Genomic DNA, 27,551 nt, shown 5'->3' with positions numbered 1-27,551 from the left:
CTGTCTCACAAACATTTTCAGTAAAGATGAAATGAGACTGCAAGACCTTTGTTGTTTATTCATCCAATATATGCCCGTGATATTTAATCTGTGAATCCCTGGTTCTCCCATTGGAAGCTGATTAACATGGAGATAATGTGCTCATGTTGTCAAATAGTGGTTTGTCTGGTCCAGGTTCACAGGTCGCTGATAAAGCTGACGTATTACTGACTGCTGCACACAATAAGGCTGTGGAGTGAGATAATCGCTGAGGTACTTGTTGACGAGACTTTAAAAGTTTAAAATCCCATTCAATCTAAGACTATGATTAAATTGTAAAGTTGTATAACATATATGTTTGTTAAATTATCGAGTCTGGACCAGACAATTCAGTGAATGACATCATGAGCATCGATCCACGCAATTGGGACCGATGACATGCATCAACCATGTCAGCGAGCCTGACCACCCGATCCCGTTAGTCACCTCTTACGACAAGCAGAGTCGCTTTTTACTGCAAGCATGGGTTGCTGAAGACCTATTCTACTCCGGATCTTCACGGGTCTGTATAACATGAAATATGTATCAAAATATAATAATAGTATAACAATATGGCATAATGGTTCCCCGGATTTCTGCTTTGCTCACACAATAACCATGGTTACAGAAAAAAAATCTATGTACATGCGACAGGAGGCAAGAGCGAGGTGACAAATTTGCTCAACAGAGTTATGTCCCTTAGTGGACTGCTGTCATGGGTTCGATTCCCATCATCACCCTGATATTGATCTTTGGCTTGTCCGCAGCATACACGTGTTTAAGGGATTTACCAACCTGGTAAATATCTTTGAACTTTGGGCTCTCTGCCAACTTCAAACTGATATGCTGTGATGACAGGAATTCTGCTCAAAGCAGCATTAATCCCACCTCACTCACACATGGTGAAAAGGTGGTCGTATCAGCTGACATAGGTAATGAACCCAATATGAAAACACTATCATAATACCCCCAACAGCAATTTATCAAAATAGATCAAGAAAATCAGATGAAAAACATATGATCATGTGGAAATTTATACATATATAGTGAAAAAAATCATTCAATAGCATATGCAAACTTAACAATTGTAAATATGGTGTAATTCACCATTGATTTTGTTTTATGCAAGATTAAAATAAAATTATTTCTGGCATTATTCGAAGTGTTAAACCACAACAATTTAGTACATTTTCATCTCTGCCTCTCAAGCAAACACCCGCATCACATCATTTTGTTGTCCCTATGCATTCATACAGATGAAGAAAATCAATGCTCCATTCTTTCATTACTTGATGAGAGAGAGTTAATATTTAACGTCACATCGGCAATATTTCAGCCATACTGTGATATTACTTGATGAAATGCACCATATCCATAGTGCTACAAAACATTCCCACTTCAACTCAATCACGTCCACAAACAATAACTGTATACAAATGGATTGAAATGTTTAAAAAAACACAAAATACAAACTTAAATGTCCGTTGCCTCACATTTTTGTTAAAACATGGATGAAATTCAAACTATTAATTTATCGCAACCTTATTCAACTTAAATATATTCTATGAAAACAGGAGTAGTTATCATGTATATCAACATAGGAAATATCACAAGATTGTTGGCGTCTGCATTCAATGACCATCATGTAAAGGTCTTGCTTAAAAACAAAATGATCGTTCCTACTTAGTGTCTGGAATTCTTCAGCTCGTGTTGGAATCAATCCTTGGGTATAAATTATTTCTCTGTAAGCTGATTACAGTCCAAAACTGGAAGATTACCTGCTCATATCATATGATGAATAAAGAAAGGTGTATTCTACAGGCCTCATGTTTTGGCAACGATAGAAATTGGCACTAGTCCTTGCCAAACTGCCCAATAGTTTAGGTATCATAAGGACTAGAATAATTCTGCCATTTTTAAAGGCTTTACTACGGTATGTGTTCATTATAATGACAAGTGGAATAAAAATTTTAGTTTGTATCGCTGGTAAATTGGGAAAAATTGTTTTGTCCAAAATTAGAATTTCTTTATGTTCTTAAATTCAGAGGTTATTTAGCATTTCATTCAATGCTATAATTGATTGAAATGTTTAAAAGAAGTTTTCAGGCCATTTTTTTTTCTTGGTCCTGTTATCAGAGGAATGAAAGTTGAGAATTTGTTAATTGTTACCAGCTTCTGCTGTACAGGGGGTGGTCGGGTAGCCTAGTGGTTAAAGCGTTCACTCGTCATGCCGAAGACCCGGGTTCGATTCTCCACATTGGTACAATGTGTGAAGCCCATTTGTGGTGTCCCCCCGCCGTGTTATTGCTGAAATATTGCTAAAAGCGGCGTAAAACCATACTCACTCACTCACTTCTGCTGAATATTTGAACCTTGGGTAGGATATTGGCCTCCGCTAGATAAGGCCTCGAAATCTCATATAATCAAAGCATAAAATGATTCGAAACTGTCTGATTGTCAGCGTCCTTCAAGGCACAGTGTGTACTGATTGGCTGGTGGAGCTGATCACAGCTTACTGGTGGTCTTCATGGTCCATTCGCTCATGGGTGGGGTCACCTCGAGCCTGCTCAGTCGACGAAGGAGTTCGCAGGGCATCCAGATACTCTGGTTGGCTGGAAACACACATCAAAGTGTATGATTGGAACAGTGTAATCATGAGGGCACGAAGTTGCATCAATGCCAACAGACGAAATAAAAGTAGTTTTGAAGATATTGGTATCTTGTTCAATGACCAGCATGGGTCTAAAAATGGATACCAATTGTGGCTGTACCAATGTTAGTCATGATTAAAGTATCCAAGAAGATTGTGTTTGTCCTTGGACTGGATGCCAAATACGGTGGCCCAGGCATCTAAGGTCCCACAATTTGCAGTACAGGGTTGTGCCCTTCAGGGTGCCATGGTTCATGGGTTCAAATCCCAGATTTGCCCTAGTTTTGATCATTGGTCTGTCAGCGCCATACACATACATGTGGGTTTCACCAAAGTGGCAAACATCTGCATCACTTCAGGTTTTCCTCCCATATCAAGCTGACACGCCAGGAAATAGTGTCAATAAACTCAACTCACTCACCTATCACATGAATACAGATTTCTTTTCAGCTGATTGTCTAATTTGTTCACTTCCTATTCATATTACTAGCATTTATATTGAGACATTGCATTGAAACGATAAAGAAGAAATTTTGGACCCTATTGATATACAACTGATGACAGACCAATTTCACCATGTTATCTTGAAACTTATTCAAACAAATACTTATTCATAATTTGTGGATAATTTGTGGTTTGTTATGTATTAATAGCTTTTTATTGACAAATTTCTACTCACGGTAGCGCTCATGAAACTGGCATATTTTGTCATACACACTGCGCAGACCAACTTGACTGGCGTAAAACATTGGTCCACCTTGGTACCGTGGAAACCCGAAGCCTAGGAGCCTGAAAATAGCATTATCATTTTATATAGTCGAAGACATGCGGTCATCTTGTACCACAAACTGGGACAACAGTCTGACTACACTCACCAGCAGATGGCTGCAAGAGGACAACTGCTCTCGGTAGGAACGATCATACAACACCAGCTGACATCTGAGAGGGCATGTCTGTTTTGGCAAAGGACAGCAGTATGACAACACTCACCAGCAGATGTCAGTCTGACTACACTCACCAGCAGACGTCAGTCTGACTACACTAACCAGCAGACGTCAGTCTGACGACACTCACCAGCAGACAGCAGTCTGACTACACTAACCAGCAGACGTCAGTCTGACTACACTCACCAGCAGACAACAGTCTGACTACACTCACCAGCAGACGTCAGTCTGACTACACTCACCAGCAGACATCAGTCTGACTACACTAACCAGCAGACGTCAGTCTGACGACACTCACCAGCAGACGTCAGTCTGACTGCACTCACCAGCAGACAACAGTCTGACTACACTCACCAGCAGACAACAGTCTGACTACACTCACCAGCAGACAACAGTCTGACTACACTCACCAGCAGACAACAGTCTGACTACAGTCACCAGCAGACAGCAGTCTGACTACACTCACCAGCAGACGTCAGTCTGACTTCACTCAGCAGCAGACAACAGTCCGACAACACTCACCAGCAGACAACAGTCTGACTACACTCACCAGCAGACATCAATGTCCTCAGGTTTAGCTGCCACTCCGTCCTCCAGGCATCGGAAGCCCTCGTTTATTGCTGCGTAGAATGTCCTCTCTATCACCTCCTGCATAACAAACAGCAATTACACATGTTCCATTGTATTTTTCAAGACACTCTGTTACTATCTGTTCTGGTTCTTAAGGATTTCATCATTGGACTAATGACCATTGAATTCCATTATTTCTGGCATTTTCCTCCTCACATTTTCCAACCAATCTTTTCTTCCCGATTTCAGTTCACAGCAAGCAGCAGGTAACGCTCAACTCTTCACTAACACTGCAGTTTGCACAAACTTGTTATGTGTGAGTGGAATGATGTCCCTTTGAACACAGAATACCAGACACCTCCGCCATATTGGTAAGTAATGTGCTCCTTATTAAGGGTTTCTGTGTTTCTTTTCACTGCCTCGCTAAAATAACAGAATGTTTGGGGGGCATACCCTCCACACAACGACTTGAAACATATTCTTCTTTCATAAGGAAATGTCATTTTTTATCTTCAAAGTTATGAGTTTGTGGAAATTTGTCTTGATGGATGTCACCGATGAGGTTCCGGCCCACAAATAATTTCAAGTAATATTTCAATGTTGATTTCCATTTTTTCACGTTTATGAATTGCTTTGATACTCAATTTTGAGGTTTGATCATACTAAACCATACAAATGCAAGTGGAGTCATCCTTTCTGCTTATTCTGAGCTTCATCATCTATTTTAAACTTAGTCACGATGTCCCATGCTGCTCTATTACTTGGATCAAACAAACATGGTGGATGGTGTCTGTAATCTGTAGGTGTGTACCTTGAACACTACTTTCAGAAACATGATGTGAGTGAGTGAGTGAGTATGGTTTTACGCCGCATTTAGCAATATTCCAGCAATATCACGGCGGGGGACACCAGCAATATCACGGCGGGGGACACCAGCAATGGGCTTCACACATTGTGCCCATGTCGGGAGTCGAACCTGGGTCTTCGGCGTGACGAGCAAACGCTTTAACCACAAGGCTACCCGACATGATGGCATGACAGATTAAGGTGGCCCATAATTCTGCTGGTCTATGATGTACATCAGTACCTGAGTGAACAGGACTTCACAAGCATATATCCAAATCTTATTGGTGTGATACGAATCATATTCTGATAAAGCACTTTCATTTAATATGTTGCATTTCTTTCTTTCTGCAGTTGAATCACAACCCTGTATCATATTTCTTCAATTCAGATATAGAAGATGGGACTTTGTAGGGTAGAAATACAGGCTAGAGGGCACTAGGGATGTTATGCTATTAATAGACCACCGGGACATACTAGAGAATATGCGTAAACTGGTTGTTGTATAGTTTCTGTTACAATTTGGGTTGAGGTAGCCTAGTGGTTAAAGCGTTGGCTCATCACGCCGAAGACCCAGGTTCGATTCCCCACATGGGTACAATGAGTGAAGCCCATTTTCCGGGGTCCATCGCCGTGATATTGCTGGAATATTGCTAAAAGCAGCATAAGAGCATATCCACTCACTCACTCACTGTTACTATTCACATGTTTTTACATCAAACTAATTTGTGAAGTCATGTATCGTATGTATCACGATACAGGGGGTGTAAATCAATGTAATGTACCATGGGCTTTCTATTGGGATACAATACTGTATCAACGTATCGTGTCACCACTTTTCACAAGTTTTCTGCATGTTTGGAGAAGTTATGTTTGTGTGAAATTTAGGTCTAGATCGTGCCCACCAAAAATTGTCTTTCACTCAAGTCAAGTCTATAGATATTTCTTCTGCAAAACAGATTCATGTTGCAGCAAGTCATATACGTATAAAGGTGGAAAATATACATACTACTCAAAAGAAGTTAAGGATCATCCAATTCTTTAATATTACTATAGTTAATCTGCTACGCCAAATATTGCATCTACGTGCATAAAAATTGTGAATAAGTACACATAATTTAAACTGTAATTAGATTCAAGAAAGCATCACATACTGAATCATTAAACTTTAAAAATTAAAATTGTACAGCATGTCATATATATACATGAACTGCCAATACAAAATTTTTATGGAGTATTGCGACACACTGAACATTCACTGGATAATGACACCATTTCTTGCTTGGTGACATTGGGCAACCACACTGACTCTTGGCTTACTGGGGGCACGGGTGGCCCAGTCGTCTAAGGCGCCGCGATTCGCTGTGCAGAGTTGCGTCCCTTGGGCACGCTAGAAACCTATGATTGTGGGTTCGAATCCCGGTTCGCCCCTATTAGGTTTCTAGGTTTGTCAGTACCATACCCGTGTTGTGGGTTTCACCGAGGTGGTAAACGTCTGAGACCTGCATCCCTTCGGGCTTTCCTCCCACATTAAGCTGACACGCCGTGATATAACTGGAATACTGTTAAAAGTGGCGTTAAACCCAACTCACTCACTCACTCTTGGCTCACTGATTCCAGGATAAGCCTGAAACCCAAGCACAAAACCCTGCAGAGGAGTTTGCTGAAACAATGCTAACCTGTGGTGAAATACTGCGCCGCTGTATGCCAAGCTCCGTGCAGTGATCCAGTATTATCTGAGTGACCTCTGGGTCAGGGGTCGCAACCTTGCCACCAGATTTTTCGTACTTGTACCAACCTTTGCCTGAAAAATCCGCTTATCTTTATCACAGAGTTACAACTAGAAAGTGTTTTTAATCGTAAAAACATATGTCTCCCCCCACTCCCCTAACCCCCATTCATTCGTTTACTTCACGTTAAACCCCATCTGTTCATTCCCACAAAAATAATTCACAATATTTTAATTCTAGAATTGCTTTGAATTCAATAATATTGAAAAGATCAAATTCTTAAATTTCATTATAAGCAAAAGACACAGAAATATTGAAGGGGTGTTGAGTTTAGTTCTGGAACAAAGCCCATCCCAATACAGAGTCTGAGTTAAACTTGTCTCCATAAACAAGAAAAAATAAAATGTGAAAAACTTCTAAATAGCAAGAAGCACCACTTCAGGACTTGGTTAATATGTTACAACTTCATGAAATAATATTGAACAGTTTTTGAGTTATGGTCCGGAAACCAAGCTTACCCCCATTCAGAGTCTATGTTCAAGTTATCTCCATGGAAACGAGAAAAAATAAAAATGTCAAAAATCTCTAAATAGCCAAAGGCACCACTTCAGTGCTGGGTTAATGTGTATACAAAGTTTCGCGAAAAAATATTAAACGGTTTTCGAGTAATGGTCAGGAAACAAAGCTTACCCCCATTCAGAGCCTATGTTCAACTTATCTCCATGGAAACGAAAAAAAATAAAAATGTCAAAAATCTCTAAATAGCAAAAGGCACCATTTCAGTGCTGGGTTAATGTGTATACAAAGTTTCGCGAAAAAATATTAAACGGTTTCCGAGTTATGGTCCGGAAACCAAGCTTACCCCCATTCAGAGTCTGTGTTCAAGTTATCTCCATGGAAACGAGAAAAAATAAAAATGTCAAAAATCTCTAAATAGCAAAAGGCACCACTTCAGTGCTGGGTTAATGTGTATACAAAGTTTCGCGAAAAAAATATTAAACGGTTTTATGAGTTATGGTCAGGAAACAAAGCTTACCCCCATTCAGAGTCTATGTTCAAGTTATCTCCATGGAAACGAGAAAAAATAAAAATGTCAAAAATCTCTAAATAGCAAAAGGCACCACTTCAGTGCTGGGTTAATGTGTATACAAAGTTTCGCGAAAAAATATTAAACGGTTTCCGAGTTATGGTCCGGAAACCAAGCTTACCCCCATTCAGAGTCTGTGTTCAAGTTATCTCCATGGACACGAGAAAAAATAAAAATGTCAAAAATCTCTAAATAGCAAAAGGCACCACTTCAGTGCTGGGTTAATGTGTATACAAAGTTTCGCGAAAAAATATTAAACGGTTTCTGAGTTATGGTCAGGAAACAAAGCTTACCCCCATTCAGAGTCTATGTTCAACTTATCTCCATGGAAACGAGAAAAAATAAAAATGTCAAAAATCTCTAAATAGCAAAAGGCACCACTTCAGTGCTGGGTTACTGTGTATACAAAGTTTCGCGAAAAAATATTAAACGGTTTCCGAGTTATGGTCCGGAAACCAAGCTTACCCCCATTCAGAGTCTATGTTCAAGTTATCTCCACGGAAACGAGAAAAAATAAAAATGTCAAAAATCTCTAAATAGCAAAAGGCACCACTTCAGTGCTGGGTTAATGTGTATACAAAGTTTCGCGAAAAAATATTAAACGGTTTCCGAGTTATGGTCCGGAAACAAAGCTTACCCCCATTCAGAGTCTATGTTCAAGTTATCTCCACGGAAACGAGAAAAAATAAAAATGTCAAAAATCTCTAAATAGCAAAAGGCACCACTTCAGTGCTGGGTTACTGTGTATACAAAGTTTCGCGAAAAAATATTAAACGGTTTCCGAGTTATGGTCCGGAAACCAAGCTTACCCCCATTCAGAGTCTATGTTCAAGTTATCGCCATGGAAACGAGAAAAAATAAAAATGTCAAAAATCTCTAAATAGCAAAAGGCACCACTTCAGTGCTGGGTTAATGTGTATACAAAGTTTCGCGAAAAAATATTAAACGGTTTCTGAGTTATGGTCCGGAAACGGTGGGAACGCCGATGCCGACGCTGACGGGAACCGTGCCAAAAACAATATGTCTCCCTCCATTCTGGGGGAGACATAATTCCAAAGAAAGCCGTGGCCATGTTTAGCGTCCCTGCCACAGATTCTTTTCAACAGGGTCAATACATAAATATAGATTACTGTCTTCAAGTGCAGCCCAAAATGTGATCTAGCTACACAGCCTTACTGGTAGTAATTTTACTGATCTCCATTAGTCATCAATATATTCAAGCTGTGATATAAGTCACAATAAATTAATTGCCGTATTCGACGTAATAAGCGCCCAGGGCACTCTCAAAATTAGAAATAGGGGGCTCTTATTAGAATATTATTTTGGTGAAAAAAAACAGAGTTGAAAGATAAATTTTGTGGTTTATGCTGACAGCCTGAAATGTTTATGTACGACAGATATATTCTTCCAGGATTTAATTGCCCGTAATTAAGGGTGCATATAACACACGAGTGCGTATTATGCAGGAATAAATAAGCCTTGTGTACATTGATCAATCAGAATGGGTGCTAATTGGGATTGTTCACTAGCCAATATATTAGCAAATATCGACCTGGGCACTTATTAGAGCGGGGCGCTTATTACGTCAAATACGGTATTTTATTTTCATCCCTGTCCGCCTAGCTGTCAAACACTCTACCAGTCAGGAAAACTTGCTGCTGTGCAACAATGTCCATGTTACAGTATGGAAGTTTCCTTTAACATATCTGTTTGTTGTTTAATGCCACACTCAGCAATATTTCAGCCGTATGACAGCGATCTGTAAATAATTGAGTTTGGACATAATCGAATCATGAACATCGATCCACACAGTTGTGATACGACAAGCGAGACAATCAAGCCATTGACCTAATGAGCATCAATCCACGCAATTGGGATTGATTACATGCATTAACCAAGTCAGCCAGTCTGACCACCTGATCCCTTTAGTCGCCTCTCACAACTAGCATGGGTAGCTGATGACCATTTCTAACCCAGATCTTCACAGGGGCAGTATGACTGTATGGAATTGATAGTCATCTCACCATGCTGAACAGAAATAGGTGCTAACTCTCATTAGGGAGGAGGGGCGGTCGGGTACCGGTAGCCTAGTGGTTAAAGCGTTCACTCGTCATGCCGAAGACCCGGGTTCGATTACCGACATGGGTACAATGTGTGAAGCCCATTTCTGGTGTCCCCCGCCATGATATTGCTGGAATATTGCTAAAAGCCTTAACCACTAGGCCACCCGACCACCCTGTGTCCCTTCAAATGTAAAGCACCTTGAAACAGTAAGATGTGGCCATGTTGTGATGTGTCATGTGACAATCATGTGAATGAGATTTTAATTCCTTCCAGATCTTCCTCAGGGGTGTGTTGCAAACAGCCAATCGCTTGCAAATGATGTACAGCGATTCACCTTACAACGGAGCACTAACTTTCAGTCGCTTGCAATTCCACCAATCGCTGGCTGATGTCGTTTCGTTCTCAAACCAAAATGGCGGCTGACTGAAATTTGAGTTTGACAGTAGAACAAGAAATTCTTGTCTGAATCAACTGCGAAATGGGCAAAGGCAGCTAACATCCCCCAGCATACCCAGTCATCAATAGTCATCAACTCATTGGCTCGTCACCGAGCCACTTCTATTACACTCTACATTAGGGCAAGGCAACCAAGCGCTAGTCGCACCGCCATTTTGGAAGAGTTTGCAAGCGCTTCGAGCTCTTGCACACCCTGGGGTGAGCGATTAATTTGCCGACTCTAAGCGAATCATGGCTTGCAACATGCCCCTAATGTCCTACTGTATAAGTTGTACTGAATGTGCACACACAGAACCCAATCATGTACTTGCCCACTTTCCGTCCAATACGACCTTTCTGGACCAGTCTGTCTGACAGAGAGCTGTAGCGGTCGCCGCCCATGAAACGTGTAGCAAAGGTCAAGGTCATGCCCTGTGCCTGAGCTATTTCTCTCCGGATGTTCCATCCTATGTCCAGACCTGAATACAGATGCACAAAGTCACTGTTAGCTTAAGTCCTTGGAAAATCAGTAACTCCCACATTTTCTCTACCAGAAGTCACAAGTCAAAATGCTCACATCTAAAAGTTCATGTGAATGCAGTAAAATATCCTCAATAATCAAAACTATAAAAAAAAAAGCTGACATGTGATCGGCTCAAAAACCTCACATCTTTAATTTTGATTGGTGAATAGAGCGTCTCTGCACAGAGCGGAAGGTCAGTAGTTCAATCCACTGGCTGTATCATACCAAGAGACATTAAAATTGGTACTTGTTGTTACCCTGCCTGATGCTAATTAATGTGCAAAAAACAAGGACTCGTCAGCTCAGTGGGGTATTCATGTTACAATGAGGTATGATAGTAGTGGGCTAGTACTATAAAACCGGCATTAGTCCTGACTAGTACAAGCAGCCACATGCATGGACACACGGACAGACACATGCAGACATGCTTGTGTCCCCGGGCAGGTAAGCACATCGCTATATAAGTGCAAAATCTTGAACACAACATTAAACGCAATTTCACCTCACCTTATCACTTTTTGATTGGGCACTCAATGTCTCTCAGCGATCATAAGACCTGACTTCTAATTGAGTATTTGTCAGAATGTGACAGAGGTATCAGATTAAGATAGACTGCAACAGATCATGAAAGACTGTAATGATTCCTCAGTCACCTGAAAGGTCTCCCACAGCAAACGTCCCCATGGGCATCCCAAAGTCTGTGAGGACCTGGTCCACTTCCTGCGGCAGGCTTCCTTCCTCCACTAGAAAGGTTGCCTGGCAACACAAAATAACTCCGCATTGCTCATTGGTCAACAAATATAAATGAAAGACCAGTATATCTCAATGTCTGACCTAGATTGTGTTTGCATGTGAGTTTGATTTAACGTCGCTTTGAATATTCCAGTTACATCCCGGTGTGTCAGCTCAATGATAGCTCATCTGGGGAGGTTGGTTGGTTTGTTGTTTAACGCTGCACTCAGCAATATTCCAGCTATATGACGGCGGTCTGTAAATAATCGAGTCTGGACCAGACCATCCAGTGATTGACATCATGAGCATCGATCCACGCAATTGGGATATGATGACATGCATCACCCAAGTCATCGAGCCTGACCACCCTATCCCGTTAGTCGCCTTTTACGACAAGCATAGTCGCCTTTTACGGCAAGCATGGGTTGTTGAAGACCTGTTTCTACCCCGGAATCTTCACGGGCTCATCTGGGGAGGACATACAGTATTACCAGATTTTACAATGCACATTATGATCACATTCATGAGATAACTTGGTGCAATAGGACGCACAATCCAAGTTAGCAGCTACAATAGAGCTAGACTATTGATAACCTCGAGAATCATATTTAGTTTCTCTGGTCACATTTACATTTCTTCATCAATTTATTAAAAGGTGAAGTTGAGATGCCAATATTTTGATCTGAATTGCTTCATGAATCATGAGTCCACATACTACATGAAGGGACATTTACACATTTAGTTAATTGTTTATATTCCACTGCACAAAACCTTCTGATAACAACACACACAACTTTTTACTAATTGGGGGAAACAGGCTATTGTGAAGGTAAGTGACGTGTCACACCCCAAGTTCTTTGTCCACACATTCATTTGTATGTTACCATCTTCCCGAGGCAATGAGTTAACTGACTATAAAAGTCCAGTTTCCACCCTTGCCAAACTAGGCTGGTATTATGGAGTTACATTTTGGCTGGACTAACGAGTCTATGCATAGTCCAATCAAAATCACGCACCGAAATCGAAATCCGGTTCGTTAAGTGTCATGCAGATTTCGGTCGACTGCAGCATTTGCAAAACATGTGCACCGCTAACTCGTTGTCAACAGATATTTTCTTAATCTATTCATGTTTTTAATCAAAGTGCTCACGTGATTTGATGCACTTTGCGATGTGAGACTCGTTTTATCACAATATAGATCTTGATTATCGATCAGATCATCTTGACTGGGCGCCACTGTTTTTTTTTAAGCAAATGCAAGTGATACGAGAGGTTGAATCTTATTGGTCTGTAGGAGAGGCATAGAAAGGACATAACTCTCAATAGCCACTGGTGGCGCTACGATCGAGCCCAGTAATTACAGCCTAGTTCGGCAAGGGTGGAAACTGGACTTTTAAAATGTTCTTTGCTTAAAGCCACACTCAGCAATATTCTAGCTATATGACATCACTCTGTAAATAAATTGAGCCAGATCATCCAGTGATTTATATTGTAAGCAACGATCTACACCGTCAGGGTACGATGACATACCATCACCCAAGTCACCCTGGGTGACCTCCCGATCCAATTGGTCGTCACTTACATCCAGCATAGTTGCTGGGGACCTGTTGTACCTTGGAATCCGCACAGGGGACAAGTGCCAAATGATTTGTTTGTTTGTTGTTTAATGCCGCACTCAGCAATATTACAGCTATATGATGGCAGTGTGTAAGTAATCGAGTCTGGACCAGATAATCCAGTGATTGACATCATGAGCATCAATCCACACAATTGGGATATGATGACATGCATCAACCAAGTCAGCGAGTCTGACCACCCTATCCCGTTAGTCGCCTCTTACAACAAGCATAATTGCCTTTTAAGGCAAGCATGGGTTGCTGAAGACCTTTTCTACCCCGGATCTTCACGGGTCAGTGCCAAATGAGACAACATACCTAACTAGCTGTGCATATCTCACCTGTGTGCCGTACTTCTGCATGGTCCTGTTGGCCACAAAGGAGTTGCAGGTGCCGACCAGCACAGACACCTGACAGACAGCGACAACATGTCAACTTCAGACACACCAAGCAGTGCATTATCACAATCAGTTTTGTTACAATCAGTATCATACCAGTGATTTATCTATACGTGGGCCCTGTTCCACAAAGCAATGTACCGCTACAACTGTCGTAAGTCTATCATGTATGTTGAAGTGTAAGTGTTACGATCGTCTTAGCTCTATGTTTGCTTTGTGGGCTTGAGCCCAGCTCAGAGGCTGATATTCGGATCTTAGGGGAGATTTGAAGTAATATTTTCATCAAGTTTTAATAATATGATTTTAAATAATTTATTCTTAATGATAGCAAAAGTAAATCTTATTTTCTTACATTTTACTTATTTCTGGTCAGCAGAATTAAAAAAAACAACAATGGTAATAATTTTTTAACATTTCAATTTCAGGGAGTTGGCAGATTCCTAAACAAATTTTCCAAAAAGTCGTGCCTAACTAATGACATACCATTCCAAGCTTCTTCCCCAACTGCATGATGGTGGCGACTGTTGTCCCTGACGTTGCTTTTCCATACACATTCTCCAGAAGTCTCATCACATAGGCCGGCACAAAGAAATGCATCCCTGCAACCCTGTCTGGGCGATCTGTTGCAGACGCAATCTGACAGACAACGAAAGAATCATCGATATTTGACTCAAACGGAAACTTATGATTAGGCAAACTTTCCACCTGATAAACAACTGAACCAATATCAGTAATATGAGACACAGTGCCTTATCTCTGTCACTCATCAGGCAGCCCAGTTGTAGCACCCTGTAACATTAACGTGAGATAACTGTAACAGACAGGAATTCAGTTGTAGCACGCTGTAACATTAACTTCCTTTTCAAACTTGTATGAACTCTTAACCTACCTGCAAGATGCAGGTACCTACCCAATCACTTACCTGCAAAGTACTCACCCACTCACTCACCTGCAAGGTACTCACAGACACCTGCAATGTACCCATGCACTCACACACCTGCAAGGTACCAACCCACTCACTCACCTGCAAAGTACCCACCCACTCACTCACCTGCAAGGTACCCACCCACTCACTTACCTGCAAGGTACCCACTTACTCACACACCTGCAAGGTACTCACACAAACCTGCAAGGTACCCACTCACACATACCTGCAATGTACCCATGCACTCAAACACCTGCAATGTACTCACCCAATCACACACCTGCAATGTACCCACCCACTCACAAACCTGCAAGGTACCCATGCACTCAAACACCTGCAATGTACCCACTCACACACACCTGCAATGTACCGACCCACTCACACACCTGCAATGTACTCAATCACTCACACACCTGCAAGGTACCCATGCATTCAAACACCTGCAATGTACTCACCCTCTCAAACACCTGCAATGTACTCACCCACTCAGACACCTGCAATGTACTCAATCACTCACACACCTGCAAGGTACCCATGCACTCAAACACCTGCAATGTACTCACCCACTCACACACCTGCAACGTACCCACTTACTCACACACCTGCAATGTACCCACCCACTCACACACCTGCAATGTACCCACCCACTCACACACCTGCAATGTACCAAACCACTCAAACACCTGCAATGTACTCACCCACTCACACACCTGCAAAGTACTCACCCACTCACACACCTGCAATGTACTCACCCACTCACACACCTGGAATGTACCCACCCACTCACACACCTGCAATGTACCCATCCACTCAAGCACCTGCAAAGTACCCACCCACTCAAGCACCTGCAAAGTACCCACCCATCCACACACCTGCAATGTACCCACCCACTCACGCACCTGCAATGTACCAACACACTCACACACCTGCAATGTACCCACCCATCCACATACCTGCAAAGTACCCACCCACTCACACACCTGCAATGTTCACACCCTATCACACACCTGCAATGTACCCACTCACTCACACACCTGCAATGTACTCACCCATCCACATACCTGCAAAGTACCCACCCATCCACACACCTGCAATGTACCCACCCATCCACATACCTGCAAAGTACCCACCCACTCACACACACCTGCAATGTTCCCACTCACTCACTCACCTGCAATGTACTCACCCACTCACACACCTGCAATGTACCCACCCACTCACAAACCTGCAATGTACCCACCCACTCACACACCTGCAATGTACCCACTTACTCACACACCTGCAATGTACCAACACACTCACACACCTGCAATGTACCCACCCACTCACACACCTGCAATGTACTCACCCTCTCAATCACCTGCAATGTACTCACCCACTCAGACACCTGCAATGTACTCAATCACTCACACACCTGCAAGGTACCCATGCACTCAAACACCTGCAATGTACTCACCCACTCACACACCTGCAATGTACCCACCCACACACACACACCTGCAATGTTCACACCCACTCACACACCTGCAAAGTACCCACTCACTCACACACCTGCAATGTACCCACACACTCATACACCTGCAAAGTACCCACCCATCCACATACCTGCAATGTACCCACCCACTCACGCACCTGCAATGGACCCACCCACTCATGCACCTGCAATGTACCAACACACTCACACACCTGCAATGTACCCATCCACTCACAAACCTGCAAGGTACCCATGCACTCACACACCTGCAAAGTACCCACCCATCCACATACCTGCAAGGTACCCACCCACTCACACACCTGCAAAGTACACACCCATCCACATACCTGCAATGTACCCACACACTCACAATGTACCCACTCACACACACACCTGCAATGTACCCACCCACTCACACACCTGCGAGGTATCCACACACTCACACACCTGCAAGGTACCCACGCACTCACACACCTGCAATGTACCCACGCACTCACACACCTGCAATGTACCCACCCACTCACACACCTGCAAGGTACCCACACACCTGCGAGGTACCCACTCCTCAACTCACCATGTTGATGTCCAGGGAAGATGTGTTGCTGCACAGGATAGTCTCAGCTTTACAAAGTTTGTCCAGCCTCCCAAATATCTGCTTCTTCAGACTGAGACTCTCAAAGACTGCCTCGATCACCTGGAGGAAAACATGGAACCAAAGAAACAGGGTGGCTGAATGGAGGGATAAACAGATGGGTTATTTGTTTACTGTGTAACACAGCAGTCGGAAATATTCCAGCCAAATCATAGAGGCCTGTAAGAATCAAGATTAGACCAGATATACCAGTGTTTGATATCATAAGCAGTATCCCAGACTGTTTGAATCAACCAAATCAACAAGCCTGACCACACAATCCATTTGGTCGCCTCTTACGACAAGCATAGGTTGCAGGGGACCTATCCTAGGTCCCCCAGGGACAGATGGGTGATATGTATAGAGGAAGAATCCTACCAAGTCGACATCCCGGAGATCGTCCATGTTGACTGTGGCTTTGAGCAGAGACATACACTTCTGCAAACCCTGAGGACTGAGTTTCTTGAGGCGGACACTCCCTTCTAGCACCGACTTTATCATCGCAACTCCCCGGTCCAGGAACTGCAAACAACAGAAACATGTACTGGAAGATTCATCTTCCCGAGGCAAGCGTGTCCACTAGTCTATATCAAAGCCTAGTTTCTACCCTTGCCACATCAAGGCCACTTTTCTTGCCTCGACCCTTGTGCCATCTCACGTACATCACAAGTTGTGCCCCTTGTTATGAAAACACGATATCCAATCAGATCGCTGTTATCTTGTATAGCTTCACAAAGATGGTGACTACCAAGTCGCTCAGATAACGATTTCATCCCTGACACAAAAACATACGCAATTGTTGGGTGGTTTAAAAGATGACAAAGACATATTCATGTCAACAAAGACAGGCAGTGATTAATCACTTTCATACAAAGGTGTACCAGTCGTGGATGTTGATTTATTGAAATGTTCTCTGATTGGACTATCCACATGTGCGATAGTCCAATCATATTTAGCACAGTAAAGTGGGCTTGATGTGGCAGGGGTGGAAACAAGACTTTGATGAAAAGGTTAGTGGATGCTCTTGCCTCGGGAAGATGTGGAAGAGAAGAAAGCACTTCAGCAAGCACCTGTTGCTGCCATTATCGTGCCATGATCACGTGAACGACATTTTTCTCTCACTTTCAAACCTAACACATAGCCTTTCAGTCCAGGTGACTCATAATGCAGCTGAGATTAAATTTGTTTTAAAGTTTTATCGTTTTAAAATAAAAGTGTTGCCTTCTAGTATGGAAACAGACAATGTTAATGTGACAACAGAATTGACACTGCGTCACTTCAACTACAAAACACAGTAACATGTAAACTCTCCTGCAGAAGGGTGTGTAATAATTGTTTGTTTGTTGTTTAATGCCGCACTCAGCAATATTACAGCTACAAGATGTCGGTCTGTAAATAATCAAATCTGGACCAGACAATCCAGTGATTGACATCATGAACATCGATCAACGCAATTGGGATACAATGACATGTATCAAACCAAGTCACTGAGCCTGACCACCCGATCCCGTTAGTCCCTCTTACAACAAGGATGGGTTGCTGAAGACATATTCCACCCCGGATTTTCACGGGTCGTATAATAATTAGTAGTGCAACCTTCCTATCTTGTTCCACCAACGTCACAGGCAGGCCCGCTCTCAACACCGTCACCGCAATGCCACTTCCCATGGTGCCAGCACCGATCACACCGACCGTCTTTATGGGGAGAGGTTTACATGTCCGATAGCTTTCCCCTGTTGGGAGTTGCCACTACAAACACAGGGTAAGGAAACAAAATAATTTCTGAGTCTTCAAAGTTTAAGATTGTAATTTATTTTGTAATAAGGTATTGTTGTTTTCTTTTATAATCTGTAAAGAAAGAAAGCACATGATAAAGAGATATTGAGTTCAGATAGAGCAGATCGTCACATTTAGGGTGTCTGCTGACATGTTTTGTGTTCACTATATCCATGAATTGATTTTTAAGTTGTTTTTTTCCTCGAGAAACTAATGAGAAGCTTATTGTACTATTGATGAGAGTAGTATGTCATAGGGGGGTCTCTGGACAACCACCCCCATACACACACACCTTTTGAAAACCAAATGTAGCACTATGTTGTAAAATTGATTAAATGTACAAGCTCTAAAACATTTGCCCATGATGACTCTGAATAAAAGCCGACCTTGGAAATGTCGGACAAGTCCATTTTGCGTTAATCTTTTTATTTCTCACAATCTTCATGTCAATTATTATCTGTACCTTTTGTCCTAATAGCACTTGTCACATTGGATGTGATTGTTCGGCCACTGCGTTTATCTGCGTAGCCCAGCTACAAGGGGAACAACTCACTGGACACTTCCCTCTCAAAACTCACGTCGTCCAATATATGACGTCATCAGGTTGTGAACGCATATTCGAATCACCAGAAATGACGCCATGATAGAGCAGTTTTTTATTGTGAAATAAAACATGCTTTGATCTTCATTGTTCTTTGCGAATTTTTTTAGTTTTTAGTAGAGTGAGTGAGTGAGTGAGTATGGTTTTACGCTTTTAGCAATATTCCAGCAATATCACGGCGGGGGACACCAGAAATGGGCTTCACACATTGTACCCATGTCGGGCTTTAACCACTTGCCTACCTCACCGCCCGTTTTTAAGTAGATATGTTATATAAGAGCTTATAGGATTCACAGTGACCCCAATCTTTTTTCATCTACCCCTCTCACAAAAAGTACAAAACATACCACCTGACACACTTATATTAAAATGAGTTACCCTTGCTGTTGCTCGCTCAGCAAAGAATGCATACTGCAACGCCCGAGCCTGCCCAGATCTCATCAGGTCCGTGAAGAGTCTTGATTCTTCATTTACACCTTCTTCATAGTTGACTGCTGTTACTGCCGCCTTCACAGCTTGTAAGCATTTCTAGAAGGAAACCATTATGAATTAACAATTTTAACTAACACAACACTCAATAATATACTAGCCATATGATGGCGGTCTGTAAATAATCGAGTGGGCCAGACAATCCAGTGACTGACGTCATGAGCATCCTTCTATGCAATTGGCATACGATGACATGGATCAACCAAGTTAGTGAGTCTGACCACCCAATCCTGTTAGTCGCCTCTTCCGACAAGGACGGGTTGCTGAAAACCAATTCTAACCGGGATCTTCTTGAGGGAAGATCTATTAATATTTCTAGTGGATAACCAATGTTTTTACATGAACATTTAGCACTCACTGATACTTGGATCAATCCTTACACTTGATTGGAAGCCCACAAGAATACCTACCACTGGTGCTATGAAGCCTTTAAATCGTCTTGTTGCCTGCGCTAGTGCAGCTGAAACAAGAAAGCCGAGAGTATTTCTCAAATCACCATGGCTTTGCTTCCCCATGGCCCACTCCCTTGTCTTGCTGATGTGGAGCGGTGGGGTTGCCGAGTGGTTAAAGTGTTTTTTCGCAATAGATAACAGTTCTAAATGTCAAAACCAATTATCGATTAATCGCTCTACCTCTAGCTTTAACATATTTCAATCCATTGATGGTATGAAGTGAGTGACTGAGTATGGTTTTATGCCGCTTTTCCAGCAATATCATGGCGGGGGACCCCAGAAATGGGCTTCACACATTGTACCCATGTGGGGAATCGAACCCAGGCCTTGGGCGTGACAAGCGAACCCTTTAACCACTAGACTACTCAACCTCCCCCTTAAAAAAAATGATGGTACGAAGCGATGCAGCGAAGAATCATAGAAGCAGCTGAGCATCAAAGTCAAATCGCCAAAAATACTGTCATAATCATTTGCTCATCACGCCTTCAATAGGCATAATGTATGAATGTGTTTGTTGTATCCAGCAGTAATATTTCCTGAATATTGCATAAAATGGCATAAAACCTCATAAAACCTTATGTTCCTCATAATAAAGAAGTTGACATACATATATTCTCTTCCTTATGTGTATCACTTCTAAATGCCCTTCAAAGACCTGGCATAAAACCCTTCTCACTCACTCACACTTATGCTGTGTAAGTGTAACTGAACTTTCCACTTGTCTTGATTTCTACTCATCTATTTAAAGTTCTAATGATAAGCTCCATTAACTCTGCAGGGTTGTGTCCCTTAGGCATGCATGGATCCTATGACTGTAGGTTTGAATCTCAGATTCACGTCGATTATGAATCCTGGTTTGTTAGCATCACGTCTTTGCTTGTGTTTCCTTTAAGTCGTAAACATTCAAGACCTGACTGCCTCACACATGAAGCTGACAATGCTAAACTAAAATGCTGCTCAAAACAATTTGAAAGCAAATTCACTCACTTACTCTCATAAGATATGTCTGCTGTAACAATTCTTATACATACACGAGATATTTTTAAAGTAAGCTGAATCTGAATATCTGTAGGGAAAATGTTGACACATAAATGGCTGTGTAACAATTCAATCTCCTTTGCTGGTCAACTCGCCCGAGACTACTAAATTGTACTGAGGGCAAGTAAAATCCTAATGACCCAATGATAGTTGTCCTCATGGACTAGTAAGTGAGTGAGTTTGATTTTACACCGCTTTTAGCAATATTCCAGCAATATCACGGCGGGGGACACCAGAAATGGGCTTCACATAATGTACCCATGTCGGGAATCGAACCCAGGTCTTTGGCGTGACGAGCGAACGCTTTAACCACTAGGCTACCCGACCGCCCCTCATGGACTAGTAGCATATGAGGGTAATAATTCTGAACCAGTTCACAATTTTTAAAATTTTGCTACAAACACTGCGGATTAGTGCAATGAGGCTCACACTAGCCCTTTGGACAAGTCTTGCAATAAATGAATTGAAGAACATTTGGCATTACCATCATAGACAGCATTGAGGTTTTCCACAGGTGTCACAGGCCTGTTCCGTAACCTGCGATCATGGAGCGGTTTGCCGATGATGTTGTAGGCCAGCTTCATGCACTCTGACGACAGATCTTTATCAACAACCTGCAACAGTTAGGGTAGAACAACAGATATATTTTCCAGAATATAATTCCCCATAATGAAGGGTGCATACAACACACAAGTGCATATTATACACGAATAAATAAGTCTTGTGTACATTGATCAATCGGAGTGAGTGAGTGAGTTCGGTTTTACGCCGCTTTTAGCAATATTCCAGCAATATCACGGCGGGGGACACCAGAAATTTGCTTCACACATTGTACCCTTGATCAATCGGAAGGGATGCTAATTGGGATTGTTCACTAGCCAATATATTAGCAAATATCGCCGTGGGCGTTTATTAGAGCGGGGCGCTTATTACGTCGAATACGGTACTATTGAATGAAACCAAGATAATTGTTTGGATTCATTGTTAGAACAAAGATATTTACTCATATTTATCACCATTTCTTATGAACTGCAGTGATGAAATCACATTGTCGCTTTCATTTCACTGATTTCATGTCAAATCAACTAAAAATAAAAATGTTGGTCGGTCTCTTAAACCAACTAAAAGGAATTATTAGGCTTTATGTTCTGTTTGACCTGGATATTTACTGCACAACATCACTGATTAACAGAGTTCCACTGCAGCTTAGTGAACAGTTGACATCATCGCATACCCTGTCTAAAATGCCATATTTCAAGGCATCTGGAGCTGAAACATGCCGTCCACTGGCTATCATTTCCATGGCAACTGGCACCGTGGTAACCCTTGGCAACCTCTGTGTTCCTGCAGCTCCAGGCAGTATGCCTATGAGGACTTCAGGAAAACCCACTCTGCAAATTAAAGTTTCTTCTTTTATTCCTTCAGTTATTTGATAACATGTACCAATTTTTGATTATGGTGCACAGTCAAGCATTATGCGCTCCCCTCTAGCGGATGCAGTGTTTTGGGAAAAGCGTTTTTTTTTAGTATAATGCACAGTAAACAACTACACAGAATCACCTGAGGTGAAGGAACTGGAAATAATAAACATGGTCAATGAAAATTTGCAATAAATCATCAAACCTCCTTGGTGATGATGATGATGTTGTAGATTTAACGAGCGCTTCCGGTGTTGCCGATTTCAGGAGTTTACCTGGGGACTCAAGGTAATAAATTTGAGTGGTCCCACAAATTAATATGGGGGTCTCTGGGTGACCACTGTGCTAACAGCAAATATAATATCAACTAAGTGTGCGGTCTAATAGGGCTGGGATGAGTTGACATTTACTACCTGACCCCCTATTACCTGACCATATACCCAGGTACCCACTGTAAGTCTCAAGAGTTGGGTACAAAATGTGTAATTGAGAATTGTTTTACCACAGCCCTGGCAGAAACTATTTAGATACATATATCAAACAATCAGATCATGCGTACAGTGAAGTTTACTGAAGCTTTATCTTTACTCAAACATATACAAGTCAAAGGAATGTGTGCATTGTCAGAAAGAAATGTGAACATTAGCGACTTGTAGTGTAACCACTGATCTATAGTGTGTTTTTGTCATTTAACAATATATCATGTGACTAACCATGGGTCCAGGTAGTCCTGTGGGTATCCGGGTCCTCCTAAGGACCGACCCGACCAAAGTACCCGAGTTACCCGTCCCAGCCCTTCTGCTTATTACAAAAAGGGATTTCCTTCTTTGTATCAAAACTAAGTGAGCGAGTAAAAAAGGTCCTACATTGGCTGCTTGAACATTGATTTTATTTCTTAAAAGAATGGAAATATCCGATAAATATAATGACCATGTTTTAAATACACTAGATTCACTCATTCCAACATCCATTCTATTGTGTTTAATGGGACTCGCAGTGGATATTATTTGCATCAATTCTTAATTTTAAATGCAAATAGGATGCAAAGTTTTCTAAAATTTAAACTGTGATTCCAAGTACAGGACCCATCTTAACCAAGGCCCCGTTCCACACAGGGATCGTAGTGCTAAGGTGATCGTAACTCCCATACTTTACGACCATCGCTTTGTCGAACAGGGCCCTGGTTAAGTTGAGTCCAGGGTCCCCTTCCACAAAGTGATCGTAGCGCTACGATTGTCGTAAGTCTATGTTAAAGTATGGGAGTTACGATTGTCTTAGTGCTACGATCGCTTTGTAGAACAGGGTCCAGTACTTGGAATCAGAGTTCTTTTTCTTACGCCTCTTTACCAAACAAATAACAGCAGTGATACTGATATCATATGAGATAAATAAAGACTGGTAACAATAAATTCTAATATACAAGGCATCTCATTATTAATCAGTCCCAAACGAATTCTGCGGTAGAATTATCCAAACTCTGCTTTAAAATTACTGAAATTCTGCAGCTGAAATTTCATAATTCTGCTGTAAATTCTGCATTAAAAAAAAACATTTCCCCCTAAAAAATTAATACCAACTCATATGCATCATGTCACTCATATGAGAGTGAGTGAGTGAGTATGGTTTTACGCCGCTTTTAGCAATATTCCAGCAATATCACGGCGGGGGGACACCAGAAATGGGCTTCACACATTGTACCCATGTCGGGAATCGAACCCGGGTCTTCGGCGTGAAGAGCGAACGCTTTAACCACTAGACTACCCGACCGCCCCACTCATATTAGATGTAAACCTAGTTTATGTAGTCATAATACCACAAGAACTTCTAAAAATGATAATTATTTGTTTTAAATTTTAGTTTATTGTAGGATTAATATTTTTTAAGTTTAAATCACATGTCAAATGTGTGGGCATCACTCAATGCAAAATTGTATAAGAAACTTTGTTGATTTTAAAAAGGCTAAATTCTGCGATTTTTCTGCAATTCTGCAGGAACTCACATTTTCTGTAAGTTACATCTTTCCAGGATTGCGGATTCGCAGAATTCATCTGCAACTGATTAATGAAGAACAAGTATTTAGCTCACCTTGCACTTTTCAGTGCAATCCTGTAATGAGAAAACAGGGCTATTTCAAGTCCCCCACCTAGGGCATTGCCATGGATACCAGCAATAACAGGCTTCTCACTCGCCTCGATGTGTTCACCCACTGCAGTTAGCCATGGCCCTGTAAACATACAAATAGATGACGGGAAATGAGTCATTACCAAGCAGTTGTGACACATTTAATTTGGAGTGAGTGAGTGAGTGAGTGAGTGAGTGAGTGAGTGTGTGAGTGAGTGAGTGAGTGAGTGAGTGAGTGAGTGAGTGAGTGAGTGAGTGAGTATGGTTTAACGCCACTGTTAGCAATATTCCAGCAATATCACGGCGGGGGACACCAGAAATGGGATTCACACATTGTACACATGTCGGGAATCGAACCCGGGTCTTCGGCGTGACTAGCGAATGCCATTTAATTTGGAACCGAGCGTCACAGTCATCAAAAGAAAAGCATCAGATATCAAGCTCTCAGTTGGCCAAAAATCTCAAAGGTGACTTCTATCAAATCCTTTTGCCGAAAATGTATTGTCACACACACTTTGAATTTTGCAGTAGCAGTAACTCTGCATTTTGTAACCTATAATTGAACGTAAAATTATCTAAAAATAAATACACTTTGTTTGGGGGCGGAGGGGGGTGCGGTTGGGTAGCCTAGTGGTTAAAGCGTTTGCTCTTCACACCGAAGACCCGGGTTCGATTCCCCACATGGGTACAATGTGTGAAGCCCATTTCTGGTGTTCCCCGCCGTGATATTGCTGGAATATTGCTAAAATTGGCGTAATTCCAAGCTCTAAACTCACTCTCTGTTTCTTGGGCTCAAAGTGTCAGGTCAATAGCTTGAACAAATATATTTTTTAAATATTCAATTTCAGGTTGTTTTATTCATTACCCCAAAATTTTAAGTAGGTAGAAAAAAAAGTGTGAGAGGGAGGAAAATGTTTTTTTTCATAATTGATAATTGCATTTTGAAGTTTCAAGATAAATCAAGAAGCTTCAATTCTATATAAAAAAAAAATGATTTATCTTCATAGTGACAGCACATGAGTGTTTTATCAACATCATAAACATCTTGCTTATTTCTGGACAGCAGTATAAAAAGACATACTGCTTTTCAGTTGAAAAAAGATCATACCGTATTCGATGTGATAAGTGCCCAGGGCGCTCTTAAAATTAGAAATAGGGGGCTCTTATTAGAATTTTATTTTGATGAAAAAACAGAGTTGAAAGATAAATTTCATGGTTTATGCTGACAGCCTGAAGTGTTTATGTACGACAGATATATTTTTCCATAATTTATTAGCCCATAACTAAGGGTGCATATAACACACGAGTGTGTATTATACGCGAATAAATAAGTCTTGTGTACATTGATCGATCGGAAGGGGTGCTAATTGGGATTGTTCACCACCCAATATATTAGCAAATGTCGCCGTGGGCGCTTATTAGAACGGGGCCCTTATTACGTCGAATACAGTAATTAACATTTCAATTTTTTAGAGACGACAGAATCATAAACTAAGTTTTATAAACAGTCTGACCTCAGACATCTGGCCCACTGGGGCCTTCCTTTCTGGTTCTAACTGGTGTCTGTGAAGGTTCAACTAGTCCTGTTAGCTTACAGTAGCTAACTCTCCATGACAATACCTTGCATAGGTTTCCCAAATTCTTTGATATCTGCACCAGATATGAAGGTCGATCCTTTTCCAATAATGACGATGGCCTTAACAGCTTTTTCCTTGTTGGAGTGGTCAAGGCCTTCCACTAAGCCAACCCTCACTGAATGACTGTAGACGATAAATTTTACATTTGTACATGCTTATCAGGTAATTATTTCTGAAAATCTGATCTGAACAGATAAGAGGTGGACATGTCAAAAGAGTTAAGCCTTACTTTATCATGTGATTTCCTGAATAATGTAACAAAAAAAGTCTTTATTTGGATGGGTTTTTTTAATATCAGAAAGAAAGAAAATCTCAACAATTTACAACTTCAACCTTGCCCCTTTGCCATAAGAAATATATCACAAATAAGAAGACAAACATATTCAAATCAAATACAGATTCATTGTACGAAATGCCTTAATTAGGCCCATAATTATATAAGCTGCTTTATGCAATTCCACATTTGGACATAAACATAATAATTACATACATGTTATTTACGTCACATGGATCAAACAGATTTCAGTTTAACCCGAAATGTGTTTTTAGACATACACGTATTAAACACTGGTTATGCATACAGTAACATTGACTGGAGTTTTTGTTTATTCAAACACATATAAAGGTCAGAAGGAATGGGTGCATAGTCAGAAAGAAATACGAACATTAGTGAATTGTAGTGTAACCATAAAGTTCTAGATTTTTTTTTCTCCATTAAACAATATATCACGTGACTATAACCACTGGTCCGGGTAGTCCTGTGAGAACCTGGGTCCTACTCAGTACCAAATCGACCCGAGTTACCCGTCCCAGCCCCAGTAGACTCGATGCAAATATTAAATGCAAAATAATTCTAGAGACATGATGCAATGAATGTGCCGTCACGGAGATAGAAAATTGACAAATTTCTGTCTTGACGGTTCGTCTGAAAGTTCCAAAATAAAATTCTAATATTTTATACAGCTCAGTGGGTATGCATTTTTGGTTTTACATTTATTATTGCCACATAAAAAACACGAACCTCAATGCATTGACAGGCGGATTGTTGACTTCCAGAAATGCAATGGACCCAACTACTTTATAATCAACCATTTTTTTATGACTGTCACTTCAAAGTAACAAAGCATAGAAAATGTATGTCACTGTAGTAATTTTCAACAAGCACCTGTCTGCTAGAAAGTGAACTTTGAGCCAGATAAGTAGAGCTAACCCTTCAACTTCATTTACTGGACCAAAGTTCTCGCAGACAAACACAACAACAAAACTCCCTTTCAATTTTTTAATTAATGTCGATATTGTTTATGATGTTGTTATGTTAAATAAGCTAAATTAGCACTTGTGGTAACTTTTGTTTTGCAATTTCATGTTTATACGAAACT

The 27,551-nt window shown here is 41.3% G+C and overlaps 1 protein-coding gene across 1 annotated transcript; it reads right to left on the bottom strand.

The window, feature by feature from the left end:
• Nucleotides 1-32: 32 nt before the first annotated feature.
• On the bottom strand, nt 33-27,366 carry LOC124135069 (peroxisomal bifunctional enzyme-like). The gene is made up of 18 exons (XM_046500258.2): nt 27,194-27,366; nt 26,156-26,295; nt 24,500-24,638; nt 22,231-22,387; nt 21,481-21,610; nt 19,917-19,966; nt 19,396-19,545; nt 18,237-18,389; nt 17,019-17,162; nt 16,584-16,703; nt 14,094-14,246; nt 13,554-13,622; nt 11,518-11,620; nt 10,674-10,820; nt 6,705-6,829; nt 4,163-4,260; nt 3,348-3,457; nt 33-2,630 (listed from the first exon to the last, which is right to left on the bottom strand). The coding sequence occupies exons 1-18, from the start codon at nt 27,262-27,264 to the stop codon at nt 2,524-2,526; spliced, it is 2,166 nt and encodes a 721-aa protein (XP_046356214.2). The 5' UTR covers nt 27,265-27,366; the 3' UTR covers nt 33-2,523.
• Nucleotides 27,367-27,551: the final 185 nt, after the last annotated feature.

This window comes from Haliotis rufescens, unplaced genomic scaffold (assembly GCF_023055435.1).
Source record: "Haliotis rufescens isolate VD_foot unplaced genomic scaffold, xgHalRufe1.0.p SCAF_10, whole genome shotgun sequence".
Classification (NCBI taxonomy): domain Eukaryota; kingdom Metazoa; phylum Mollusca; class Gastropoda; order Lepetellida; family Haliotidae; genus Haliotis; species Haliotis rufescens.
Note: the sequence above shows the minus strand (reverse complement) of the source record. Positions and strands in the feature narration are given on the sequence as shown.